The sequence below is a fragment of the Sturnira hondurensis genome, unplaced genomic scaffold (genome assembly GCF_014824575.4).
Source record: "Sturnira hondurensis isolate 20B ecotype Veracruz unplaced genomic scaffold, ASM1482457v3 Scaffold0008992, whole genome shotgun sequence".
Classification (NCBI taxonomy): Eukaryota; Metazoa; Chordata; class Mammalia; order Chiroptera; family Phyllostomidae; genus Sturnira; species Sturnira hondurensis.
The window spans coordinates 490,030-502,563 of NW_028081623.1; the positions used below are offsets into that span (position 1 = coordinate 490,030).

Consider the following 12,534-nt stretch of genomic DNA (forward strand, 5'->3'; position numbering starts at 1 on the left):
AAAAGTTCCTGAGACAACATACATCGTTCAGAAAATGTCAGTCACTCCGCATATAGCATCAGGACACCACCCAGCTCACAGACCTCTGGGACCCTCAAGAAAAATGATCAGTTGTTCTTATTAAGAGAATGGCAGACCAAAAGAAGCAGACCGAAAGAAACAGACCCAGGAACTATTTGAGAATGTTCTGGTAAAAATCGAAGGTAATTTTAACTGAGGTAATCCGAAGCTTTGTGTATGAAGCACGCAGTGATTGAATGGGTGGCCCAGAGGGCTTACCAAGACCACTGGTCCGCCCTGAAGAGCACAAGGGGAACAATGCTAATCATGGTCACCACAAGGGACTTGTAAATTTATAGCTTTTATCAGCTGGAGAGAAGCATCAGACTGGAGCAAAGGTAATCTCTGAGAGGCCTGTCTCGCCGGAATTCAGATCTTTCTTGAGTGAGAGGGGGCTGGGGTAGGGTGATGCTACGTGACTGCAGACACATGTGTCCTTCTCCCTGGACGTGTGTCATGGCTGTGGACATCACTGCTAGGTGTGTAGTGCACAAAGGGCTGAGACCCACTGGACTAGGGCTTGTCCCAGGAGAGCTCAAAGCAAGAATCTTGAGCATCAGCCAGTAGGTAGTTCCGAGTTCAGGGGGCCTGCCTTCTGGGCATGCCCCTAGCACTTATTTCCTGTTTACCAAATAACTTTCTAGCTTTGAATGTTTCTCCTTCCAGAAATAGTTGATTTTAATTATAGATGACTGCACTGACCTATCAGCCGTATGAGAACCTGAGGGTGTCAGCTGATACCTTGGGTCTAATATCGGTGCCTCCAGGATGCTAATGATTGTTTCAGGGTCTTTCCTGAGTTTTCATCTCACTGCCAAGAAGACTTTAAAGAAAGTTTTTGTTTCCAGACCTTTAGAAAGAGCTCCAACCAAATATTCTTGGCCAAAACAAAGAAAAGCAAATGCTAAGGACCCAAACCCTTTTTGGTTGAGAATGTAATATTTTTAATATTTAACAACATTGCATACACACCTGAAAGTGTATCAACAAACAAAAAATATTAGTTTGTTTAAAAAACAAAAAACTTCAATCCAAATGTATTGGGATTACAAAAATAACAGTACATTTCACTAATTCATTACAGCTCAGAGTTATCAACACATCCAAAGATATGAATACTATCTTTAAATAAACTGCTTCCAGCCAATACACATCTCATGACATAAAAAAGAGGTTTATTTTCATATTTACAGAAGAAACGTGCTGACTGTTTCTTAAAATTCTTTTTGGAATTAATGGGTGAGGCTATTTTTAAAGTCAGAGAACATTGCAAACTGAAGAAGGCATTTTAGAAATATCTCACAATGCACTTCACTTAATACCAATGAAGAATTCCGCATCCTCTTCTAAAGACTGTTTTTATCGCAAAGCTTCCGGAAGTTCCACCTACAAAAACAGGGGATTTTCTTTCATTAACGACAAGACAAGTAATGGAGTGAAACCCAGCGTCAGGTGTGTCCCCAGCAGGATCTCTGGGAGGAACTCACAGATAGGTCGATCCTTGCAGCACCGCATTCGAATTTCACGCTACAAATGGGGCTTGAAACCACTGGGGTCGAATTTGTCACAAGTGATTAATCTTTTCTGGAGTGCGGATTATACTCCCCGATTTTTAAATTAAGGAAGTCGGGATTTTTACGTGTCGAAGGGTCCTTAAATGGGCCCGGCCCTTAAAGGACCGAAGAACGGTGCGCAGGCACCTCCTCCTAAGGGAAATGTGCTCACTGGGGACCTGCTCCTGCTACCGCAAACTGGGCAGGCTGGTTCTTCCACACCCAAATACTAAAATAGTAATGTGTGCTCGGGGAGGCCGGGAGGCCGGCCGTGGGGACTCACCCGCCTCAGCTGTCTCAGGCTGCTCCCCCGAATGGCTTCCATGAGGTTGTCGTGGGCCGAGCGCTGCGGGGTGGAAGGCCGGGAGCCGTCGTCCGCTTTCTTCTCTTGCACTGACCGCAGCGAATTTTTTATCTCCTTTAGGATATTGTGTGGCTGTTTCTTAACCTTTTTCCCCTTCTTCTTTTTCTGTCCATTCTGCAAGGCCAGCTGGGCGCTCTCCTGCTGTTTGATGACCTCGGCGATGTTCCGGGTGATGAGCTTGTTCTGCGGCAGCGGGGGCGGTGGAGGCGGCGGAGGGGGCGGCAGCCTCTGCGCGGGCGGCGGCGGCGGGGGCGGCGGCGGGGGAGAGGGGGGGCGGCTCCTCGCGCCTTGGACTTTCTTGGGGAGTTTGGGGGACGACCAGGGAGACTGCCCGGGAGATGCGTAAGGTGAAGAGCCAGGCGTTCCTCTCTGCCAGACCGCGGTCCTGAGATTGGATCCTCCATCGTAGCCCTCTTGCTGCTTCTGCTCCTGCCTCCTCCTCTGCCTCTGCTTATCCATATTCCGCGTCAGGAGGCTCGTCATGCTCATCCTGGGTCCCGGGAGCTCGAAGTGGTAGCCCAGCCTCAGCAGCGTGGTGTTCTCCTTCAGCAGCTTGACGATCTCCATCTCCACCTGGCTGCCCATGATGTGCCTCTGGTTGTGGAAGCGCAGCTCCGTGAGCACCGTGTTGTGCTGCAGAGCTCGCATGATGGCCAGGATGCCCTTGCCCGTGACGAAGTTGGACTCGATGTTGACGCTGGTGATGTGCTCGTTGACTTTGAGCATTTCGGCGATGGCCAGGGCCGCGCTGTCGTCGGCGTGGGTGTTGGCCAGGCTGAAGGTCTTCACCACTGTGTTGTCCTTGAGGGCCTCGGCGAAGCGCGTGAGGGTCTGCGAGGTGATGTTCTCGATGTTGTTCAAGTTGACTTCTGTGGTGTCGGGGTCGTTGTTCTTAATCTTCTCTAAGGCGTCCTCAATCACCGTAGGGTTCCCGGAACGGTGAATGGCAGCTGGCGACTCTGCGTTCCTTCCACTGTGGCCATTGGTCAAGTTTATGTTTTCTATTTGACTTTTAAATGTCTGTGGCCTGGAGTTGTTGGAGTTGACACTATCATAATTTACATTTCCATTAATTTCTTTCTCGTCTTCGATTGCGCTTTCCTCATCATGGCTGTCCTCCTCCTCCTCCTCCTCCTCCTCTTCCTCCTCCTCATCCTCTTCTTCCTGCTCCTCTTCAGTGTACACCTCCTCGGAAACCTCGCTGTTACTTTCAGTAAAAATAAGCTCTTCCTCACTCTCCTCTTTGTCTTCTTCTGCAACCTAAAGAGCATGGCATCATCATTAACGTTGTCATTCCCAGGCACACTTTTAAAATTTACGAAAGTAACATGGCTTCACAATATATTCATATATCATGTCATTATGTTGTACACAGAAAAGTAACGCATTGTTATATGTCAATTATATCTCAATAAATAAAAAAGTAACACATGCCCTGGCTGGTGTAGCTCAGTGGATTGAGCGCAGGCCTGCGAACCACAGGATCTCGGTTGGATTCCCAGTCAGGGCACATGCCTGGGTTGCAGGCCAGTTCCCAGCAGGGGACTCAGGAGAGGCAACCATACATTGATATTTCTCTCCTTTCTTTCCCCTCTAAATATAAATAAATAAATAAAATTTAAAAAAATAAAAAAGTAACACATTGCAAGTAATACAAAAATATATAATGAAAAAAAGTTAATCTCCTGGGTGACCAAAGTTAACATTCCATTGCATACCTTTCAGCAACTTTTACTGCAAGCATTTCTTTTGCTTCTGCAGAATAAGTATTCAGAATTCAGTTTATTGAATTAAAATTTACTATCGTTTTGCCACTTGGAACAAATAATTTGGAACCTATTTGGGAAACCCTTGATACATTTTTTCTTCTTTTAATTAGCACTCTGAACCACCTGACTCCCAGTCTACTTACAAACGGTCATTCAGACCTCCCTTCTGGAATCACCCCTCTCCCCTCCGTCTTTGCTTATTTCTCCATCCCAAACAAACAGATGGCAACAAAAAACACAACAGGTGAATGGATTTCCTTTCTTTTTTTTTTTTTTAGTTTTATTTTTTTTATTTTTAGAGGGAGGTCAAGGGAGGGAGAACGAGAGGGAGAGAAACATCAATGTGTGAAAGAGACATCGATCAGTTGCCTGTTACGTACCCCCAACCAGGGACCTGGCCCACAACTCAGGCATATGCTCTGACCAGGAATTGAACCTGTAACCCTTTGGTTCACAGGCCACTGCTCAGTCCACTGAGTCACACCAGCTAGGGTGGTTCCCTTTCTCAATGTTCAAAACTTTTCCCCAAACATCTCTCACAGCAGATGTGGCAGGAGCCAGGTGATCTCTGCCCTGCCTGTGTCAGTGTAGACAGAGGCAGGGGTGTCATTTGCTTCTCCAACTTCTGTCTGAGTCTAAGGTAGAGCCTGGCACACAGTCTGGGAGACCCCACACCAGCTGTGAGCTGCTGCTGTCCCTGTCCTGATCTGGGAGAGGAAGCACAGTGGGCAGGGCTGCCATCAGGGCAGGGGGAGAAAAACATTTAGGTTGCCCTTAGCCAATCAACTTGAAATCTCATGCCCTTGCAGGGTTACCTGAGACGGACTACAGAAGATAGGAGGTGGGAAAGGTAATCACCCTTGGCTCTCGCTCACCTCTACCGGTAATGAGGAGCAGCAGAGAGCAGTAGAAAATCTTGAAGCAAGCCTTTGCCTCAGCCTGATGGTCTTAAATTATTTAACACGTATCAATTATGAAAGACTTTCAGGCAAACGCAATTTCATTCTATCTTTGCCTTTCTTGTTTATAAGACTCTGTATAAGAAGTCCAACAGACCCCTTCTCTGTTTTTCTTGCTACCTTTTCTGATTAAAAAAAAAATTGGAAATTGCTGACCAAACTAAATTTTCCCATGTCCCTTCCCTGTCCCCCAAGCCTTGATTCTTCCCTCTACATTGGCAACATTTTTTTTTACCCCAAGGACTCCTGCTGCCCAGGGCATGTGGAATGAGCTTTGGATAACAACATGCTTGTCTCCAGGTTTGTTTGCCCAGTTGCTATCACAAAATAGTCTCCAGTTATCCACTCGTTTGGAGTGGCAGGCACCAAGTGATGGCCTGGGGAAGGGGTCAGCCACTCTTGGGCTGGCTTGTCCAGTCTTAATTTACTCCCTTCTTTAAGATCAGGAGGGATCTGATCCTCCTTTAAGAAGGTAAACATGTGTGTGTCTGTGTGTCTGTGTGTGTGTAGCTGTTTCCATATTTGCAGGAAGGCCTGTCTCAAAATTCAAGGTATATATTTAGCCCTTGGTGCCACCCTTAAACTTTATCCACTTTGGTCTTTATTAATTTAGAGACAGAGGTAAGGGGAAGAGAGAAAGAGAGAGAGAGACACAAATAAGGATATGACAGAGAATCAGCAGTTGGTTGCCTCCCTTACACACACTCAACCAGCAGTGGAACCCACAAGCTAGGTATGTGAGCAACTGGGGATCAAACCCGCAACCTTTTGGTGTATGGAACAATGCCCCAATCAGCTGAGCCACCCAGATAGGGCTATCCACATATGTTTTAAAGAACTTTAGGCCTTATCTGCAAGAGATGTTTTCCCAAAAAAGCATACTTTATTCTAGAAAGCCTTCCTTGACATCCCCTGAAATCATCCTTGCAATTCTTTCCCCCAGAATTATACTTTCCTCAAACAGTGCCTGTTGTAATGAGTTTGCTGTTTTCCCAAAAGACTATTAGCAGGGTAAAGACAGTGCTCAGAAAGCAGCAGGGGGAAATAAATATTTCTTTCCTGAATGGATGTAAAATAATATTGGTTAATGGCCTCTGACCCAGGACTGGGCCTGGGAGAGAAATACTGATGGGTCAGGGTAGGGGTAGGGTGACCAACTGTCCCAGTTTGCCTGGGATTGAAAACTATTCCAGGAAGCAGGATTTTTTGTTTTAAAATTTAGATCATCCCAGAAAACCTGTGATGGTTGGTCACCCTCAATGGGGGGACATCTGGAAGAACACCAAAAGGGAGAAAGATGTCCAGAGAGGGGAGATAGGAGGATGCAACAAAAACAATCTTTGCCTACTTTCTAAATTATTCCCAGTCTCCTATGTGCCGCTGCTCTGGAGTTACCCCTGACCCTGGTGAGAATGGGGGTGGGAAGGTGGGAGTTACCCCTGACCCTGGTGAGGCAGGGATGTGTGCAATGCTTAGAAAATTAATAACTCAACAGGAGTCGGGGTGGCCAGCGCTTTCTCTCGGTTCCTTCCCTGGCATCATTGCACAAACAAGGAGGCAAAGGCTTGGTGCAGGGTTCTGGTTCTGGGTCTACTAGCTGATTGATGTTAGACAAGCCACCTCTGCAGGAGGTGTTGGGGTCTCAAAGAAATTCCAGAGCTGTTGAGTGGATCTCAAACTGCAGGGTGGTCATAATCACACGCAGGGCTGTGAGACCAAGGGATGCGGGGGCCGCTCCCTGGACACCTCATGTAGCAGGGCTGAGAGAGCATAGAATTAGCAGTTCTGAGAAGTTCCCAGATGGTGTTGCTGGTCAGGCACCCACATTTTGAGAATCGTGGTCTTTGTGCCAGCAGAGTTTGGTTTGAATTTCAGGTCACTTTTGAATTGATCTCAAATGTATTTCTTAACCTCTCTTAGTTCAAGTTCTCATGTGCAGAAGATTAGAATTCAATGATATAAGGTGGGTGAATTCATTGGCACTTATGCCTGACACCCAGCAGATACTCAAGCCAGGGAAGCTAGAGCCTTGGTCCCCAGGATCCCCTGGAGTTACTTAGTGTAGCAAAACTTTATGTCATCCAGAGTCAGTAGCCTAATAACAAAGAAGACCCTCTCTCCTCTCCGTGGGTACTGTACTGCTCCTCACTTACGCTGTCGTCCCCCCAGCCACCCACCCATCAGCTGCTGTGAGCCATTTCCTGTGGTGGGGATGGATTTATAGCCTCCACCAGCGAGTGCCTGCCTGCTCAGCACTCCTTGTGGCTGCAGAGACCACTGGCCGGTGGGGAAATGGCAGTGGGAGAAAAATTAGCCAAGAAAGGAATCAAAGTGCATCAACACGGCAGCCTCTCTAATTGAACTGATAAGCCAGAGGCAGGGATCAGCCAGGCCTTTGGCAGAATTGGGTGGGTTCCCTTAACAGTGACAAGACCTTGCCCTTATTTCCCACCAACCTGAAGACGTCGTGACGTTAAAATGCCTTTGTTCTGTTATTGCTATGATGGCTGTCTGTCCTCAATCTTCTGAGTCAATGTTAATCTTTTTATTAAGGAAATTATTGAATAACTGTATTAAAAGTGTCTTGTTTTATGTATTTTGACATGCATTTTCACTACGGGGCCAGAGGAAAGGCCTCTGAAAGTCATGGCTGTGGAGGAAGTGACCTTAATCCTGGCCTGTTGTGTGTGTCCTTCCTTATCACCTCCCCTCCAGCCCTTCCATGCAGGCGGCCACCATGGCCTTGGCAGACCCTGGCCTGATCCCAGTGACCCTTCCTGGGGTGATTGACACGGACAAAGCTCACACACGTCTTGCTGCAAATGTGGCCCACAGATCCTGTCATCGAGATCATCTAACAGCACCTAGATTAGTACCGTGGAAGCCTTACCATTGGCTGCAGGCCATTTGGGTTTTAGATGATTTCCATGGAGAACAGAGGTTTTAATCTGTCGCTCCTGCTCTCTGTTCTTCCAGAAATTCAGAAATGGGTTATGTTAACATTCTTATTGCCATTGCTATTTTCCCAGAGCATAGTCTTTTGAACTCCTTCTGTTAATGATTCACTTAGCAAATTTAAAAAAACTGTTTACTGGGCAGAGAACAAAAGCTTAACAGACCTATGCTCTTGTAAGTATTACATTTCCAGGTCTCAGAATCAATACTGTAAAGGAGAGAGGAATCGTAGAGAACACCTGCTCAGGTGCACTTAACCTGGGCCCTCAGGCGGGCTCTGGACGTGTGTCACCATTTCAAAATTCCATATAAAACCCGTGTATGTGTGCACAAGCACACATGCATTTTCTTAAGGAGAGGGTCCATAACTTACCAAAATCTCCAAGGGGTTTTGACTGACACACACAGAAAAACCACTGGCTCCCCCTCCCACGACAGACAGATGGGAAAGAAAACCCTGCAGAAGTGACTATCTTTTCAAGGTCTGGCAACTTAGGGACAGAGAAGGGACGAGAAATAAGGGTCCCCTGGCCCTCAGTCCCATGTCCTTTCCTAGCACCCACACTTCTTGGTGTTGGGAAGAAAGAAGTCTTTTTACTGTAGCCACTATCACACTCAAAGCACCCAGAGTGCCCGCCTTTTTCTTTATAAAAGAAAATAAATCTACTTGTACATATATTTCAGAAACAGATACTATGCCTCATCCCCAACTTATAATTCAAATTAAACTTAGGTTTGTCACAATATCCAAACCTATGCCTTGCTTGTGAATTATTTTCCCCTTGAAGTTTCCTCCTTTAGCAGTTACAGAGCCCCCGCCAATCGTTCCGCATATTACGATCCCCTAGGTGGCCATCGATGTTACAGGCGATTACAACCTGAGACACTTTTCAGTAGCAGGTTATAAGAAAGGTGCAGAGGACTGCGGAGTTAGAGAAAACACACTCCTAGGTTTGGGGTGGGCTGATGGGGTCTGGGAGCAGCCGAGGAAAAGTCCCAAAAGCCTACCTTTCCACATTCCCCCAGCCTCTCCTTCTCCAGGAGTTTTTGGGACTCCTTCTCCCAATAGGCCATCAGTGCCTCTCTGCTGAATGTCCCCGTGGGGGTTTTCTCGGTCAGACTCTTTTGTCTTAGCCCCACGGGAAGGTTGCGATCAGGTTCAATGTCTTCCAACTCCCTCTCTAGCTCCTTCAGCTCCTCAGCTGATAGGGACGCAAGGAGTTCATCCTCATCGATGGATTCATATTTGCTGAGTCCTCTCCTGTAGCCAAAGGTAGACATGGTCCCTGCTTTGTCAGACCCAAAAGGAGCTTGAAGAACCAGGCATTCAAGGCAGCCAGAAGCAGGCAGGGAGGCGAGGCGGCAGACTGGTCAGCAACTGGTGCTCGGAGTAGCCGCGATAGCCTTTTAAGAGTGGTGATACAGGGCCGTGACAATGCAGGGAGAGGTGAAAGCATGGGCTGTTTTAAGCATCAGACGTCAGCTAGACATTTGAACACAAAGAATGTCACATCGGTGGTGGATGGAGGTCTCAGAACCAGTGGGGATTATGCACACACTGGCCAGGGACAGATTTAGCTGAGCCTGATAGCTCATGAGGACAGGCAGAGAGTGTTTCAGACAGGGAGAACACAGTTTTTACTTTATATTCAAACAACGGGGCAGGGGGTACAATTTATTTTGAAAATGACTTGCTCCCACCACTGGGGCCATGAAAAGATTTATTATAATTTTAGAGATTGAGAAATGACTACACATCATCCCTCTCTGAGTAGTTTTCTCCTAAAAACATACTGTAGGTGGCATTCCTGGGAGTAGATAGGTATAATAATAGAGCTCTTTAGAGGTTTTTTTGTAGTTTACAAAGTACTTGACCACAATTTCCCTAATCACAGCAAGTCCTGTGAGATGCCTCACATCTCACAGGACTTTACAGGACTTGTTTGTCTTTACGGATTTTGGCAAACAAGGCTCCGGAGATTAAGTGAAAAATTTGCAGTTGAGACGGCCAGAACTGCAGAAGTGGCTTCCTCCACAGCACAAGATGGCTCCCTGCTCCTCGCCCATGGCTGTTAGTAAACAATGAGATTTGCAAAGAAAACTCCAAAAGGACAAACAATAATATGGGGTATGATTTATTAAGAACTGACACTGTGTCAGCCTAGTGTTAAGCATTTTATATACTTCATCTCATTTAATCCTACAGTTCTGTAAGGTATATATTATTACCCATGTGTTACTAATATGGGCTCAGAGAGGTCAAGTAACTGGCCCAAGGCCACAGAGCTAAGACATGGTGAGGCTGGACTTCGAACTCATATTTGTGTCTGAGCTGAAAGCTAAAGAGAAGCTAATTCAAAAATCATACATTTGCTCATATTCTTATGAATGTGATGAAATATATAGTCTATAAAGCTGTAAAGGTATCATTTTAACACATAGATAAAAATCTGTTAAAATGTAAATGTGTTAAAATAGACATTTATCGATATATGTATAATGTATGATATTTTGTTTATAGGTTTCCACAGCTGGTGAATGAATAAACATACTTGGGTTGTTTCCAGGTTTGGATTATAAATAATGCTCTGAGACCATTTTCATGCAAGTATTTGTGTGGCCATGTGTTTTCATTTCTCCTGGGTAGATAGCTATGCAGTAGTGGACTTGCTGAGTTATATGGTGAATTTACACTTACCTTTCCAGAAACTGACAAACTATTTTCCGAAATGACTGCACCAATTTACATTCCCATCAGCCATAAAGAGAGTTCCAGTTTCTTAGCATCCTAATTTGCTTTTGCCTCTGTTTTCTGATTATACCCATTTTTATGGGCATGAAATGATATCTCATTGCCATCTTGATTTTCATTCTTCTAGTAATTAATGATGCTGAGCATCATTTCATATGTTTATTGGCTATCTTATATCTACTTTGATAAAATAATTATTCAAATCTTATGCTCAATTTAAAAATAGGTTGCGTCTAATTGGGACCCATATTTTTTCATATATTCTGGACCGTGTGAGATATATGATTTGCAGTTATTTTTTCCCATTCCATAGCTTGTCTATTGGTGTCTTTTGAAGAGCAAATGCTTTAATTATGATGAAATCCAATTTATCAATTTTTTTCTCCTGCAGCTTGAGCTTCTATAAGAAATCCTTACCTAGTTCAAGGTCAGAGAGAACAACGCCTATGATTTTCTAAGTGTTTTACCATTTTAGGTTTTTATAGTTAAGTTTGTTACCCATTTTGACTTAATATTTGCATATGTGTAAGGTAAGAGTCTAAGTTCATCTTTTTGCATGCAAATATTCAACTGTGTTAGAACTTTTTAAAAAGACTACGCTTTTCCCTATTAAATTGCATTGGTGCCTTTGCAGAAAACTAATTGTCCATAAATGTAAGGGTTTCTTTCTGGACTTTCAAATCTGTTCTATTGATCTGTGCCTATTTTCTTAAGTCAATACCACATGGTTTTAATTACTATAGCTCTGTGATACATATTGAAATTGTAAGAATAGCTCCTCCAACATTTTTCTTTTGCAAAAATGTTTTGGCTAACTATTACTATCTTCACTCAATATGGTATACTGCCTCCAAAAATAACTATGACTCTTTTCAGTGCTACTAATGAGAGAGATGATTATGAAATTAGAAATGATGAGTTAATTGGATATTTTTATGGCCTGAGAATATACTTATGTAGCCTCAGTGGTAACAACATCTTTTTTATGTGAAAATGGTTTGATTTTTGGAACTGACATCCAATCAGTACAGCCATGTCTGGTGAATAAGATAAGTTATTCAGCTGTATAATGATATTCTAGGTAAAACAATGAATGATAATTACAACTATATGAAAACCTATGTGTTTTTTTGAAGAAAAGGACGAGAAGAAAATACATGAAAGTGATAGCATAAGTTTACTTCTTCAACAGTTATGCATCGGCTCATATGATATGTGCAAATTTAGGAGTATGTAATTAGGTATAAAAATAATGGAATTGTGTTTCACTCTTCTTTCTTTCTTGTTTTTAATTTTTTGTAACATTTAAATATTAGTTTTATTGAATAATTTATTAAACATACACTACATATCAGATTCTATTTAAAGTGCTGGGGTTAAAGCAGTGAAGAAAACCAACAAAGTCCCCTCCTTCATGGAGTTTGTATTCTGTCAGTAGTTGAGGGAGACAGACAATATGTGTATGCAAATGACCAAGTAAGTACAGACTATATCCGACAGAAGCTCTATGGAGAGAAAGAGAGTAGGGTGAGAGGGAAGAAAGGAAAATGTGGGAGTACTAATTCATGCAGGGAAGATCACTGTAATTGGTGACATTTACCTAGAAAAGTAAGGGCTTGGTGTGTGCAGATTATACTGTTCACATTTAATATGATTATAAAGTAATTACTCAGATATTCTTGGAATCACAGATTATCAGATTTCAAAGTCCTTTTGAAATACGTGAATCCTCTCTATCCCTTCTGTTAAGTGGTCACCTAGTGTTTGCCTGAACACTTTCAGTGAAAATTTTACATCACCCAAAATTCACTCCATTGTTGGATGGCTCAAATCATTACAAAATTCTTATGTCTATTACACTGAAATTGATCTCTTGAAAAACCAGCTCATATATTTTAGTTTTCTCATGGGAACAACACAAAATAAATATAGTCTCATGTGAGTTTCTTCTTACAAATCTTGGGTGGTCCCTGAATGACTGTGAAAATAGCTCCAAAAGAGGAAATATCAACGTGTTTGTTTGTGGCAGTATATTGAAAAAAAATGGCCTCTCAAAGACACTATGGGGGGGGAAAGGGGAAGGACTCACATGAACAAGTATAAAGGACACATGGACAATAAC

The 12,534-nt window shown here is 43.8% G+C and overlaps 1 protein-coding gene across 1 annotated transcript; it reads right to left on the reverse strand.

The window, feature by feature from the left end:
• Window positions 1-982: 982 nt before the first annotated feature.
• On the reverse strand, window positions 983-9,077 carry LMOD2 (leiomodin 2). Its single transcript, XM_037056490.1, has 3 exons — window positions 8,669-9,077; window positions 1,897-3,237; window positions 983-1,446 (listed from the first exon to the last, which is right to left on the reverse strand). Exons 1-3 carry the CDS (start codon window positions 8,939-8,941, stop codon window positions 1,420-1,422), a joined length of 1,641 nt encoding a protein of 546 aa, XP_036912385.1. The 5' UTR covers window positions 8,942-9,077; the 3' UTR covers window positions 983-1,419.
• Window positions 9,078-12,534: the final 3,457 nt, after the last annotated feature.

Coding starts and splice junctions, on each gene's coding strand:
- LMOD2 (XM_037056490.1), bottom strand. CDS start 8,941: ATGTCTACCTTTGGCTACAGGAGAGGACTCAGCAAATATGAATCCATC. Junction 3,238..8,668: donor GGCTGGGGGAATGTGGAAAG/GTAGGCTTTTGG, acceptor CATGCTCTTTAG/GTTGCAGAAGAAGACAAAGA. Junction 1,447..1,896: donor GCCTGAGACAGCTGAGGCGG/GTGAGTCCCCAC, acceptor CTGTTTTTGTAG/GTGGAACTTCCGGAAGCTTT.